We start from the raw sequence: 681 nt of genomic DNA, 5'->3' as shown, positions 1-681 counted from the left end.
TCAGGATATAATGCCAATCTCGCTTTTCTGGTCGGCGCTGAGGGGCCACTGGTACCATACCCGTCCATAGTTCTGAGACCTAGCCGCATGTATCCAAGTGGGACAGACAATGGACCTCTGCGTGGTACCGCATTCCAAACATGAATATCTCATCTTGGTCTGCAACCAGTGCTTCCCATAATATTGCTTTCCGTGTGGATGGAAGATCATATTGTACGCAGGTGCCTGGCATCTCACATTCCCACACCGGTAGATGTCGAGGCCCCAAGGTCGCCCATCCTTGAGATTAGAGTATGCGAGAACTCTGGTGTCGACCACGCGTTTTCGCACCTTATTCTCGTTAGTCTTCATGTCGGCAAATGAGAGAAATACAGGTGACTGATTGAGGGCGTGTCTGTCCTCTCCAAATGATTCCTCCAATGCGTCCCAGATCTTCAAGTCGTATACATAGACATTCTCAATGAAGCGATTCAACGCAGGAACAACGACTGGATCCATGGTTGACACGCCCGCAAACGTCAGGACAAAGTCGAAAATATCACTGTTGCGTGGTGTATATGAACATTACATCTCGATATATGTTGAAAAAAATATTGCTCACTCTTTCACCAAGCGCTTCAACAGCTTGACGCTTTCAGGCAGTCTTCCGGTTGATCCACAAGAACATACCACGAGCCCGCG

General features: G+C 48.5%; 1 protein-coding gene across 1 annotated transcript; it reads right to left on the bottom strand.

Annotated features, from left to right (window-relative positions):
- Positions 1–681, bottom strand: DFJ58DRAFT_672730 (uncharacterized protein; the record flags this gene model as incomplete). The annotated part of the gene is made up of 2 exons (XM_041383034.1): positions 1–541; positions 602–681. Coding segments are annotated over 2 exons (621 nt in total), but the record flags the coding sequence as incomplete, so codon positions are not given.

This window comes from Suillus subalutaceus, assembly GCF_016647625.1.
Source record: "Suillus subalutaceus strain FC151 chromosome Unknown DFJ58scaffold_511, whole genome shotgun sequence".
Classification (NCBI taxonomy): Eukaryota; Fungi; Basidiomycota; class Agaricomycetes; order Boletales; family Suillaceae; genus Suillus; species Suillus subalutaceus.
This window is presented reverse-complemented; position numbering and strand designations above follow the sequence as displayed.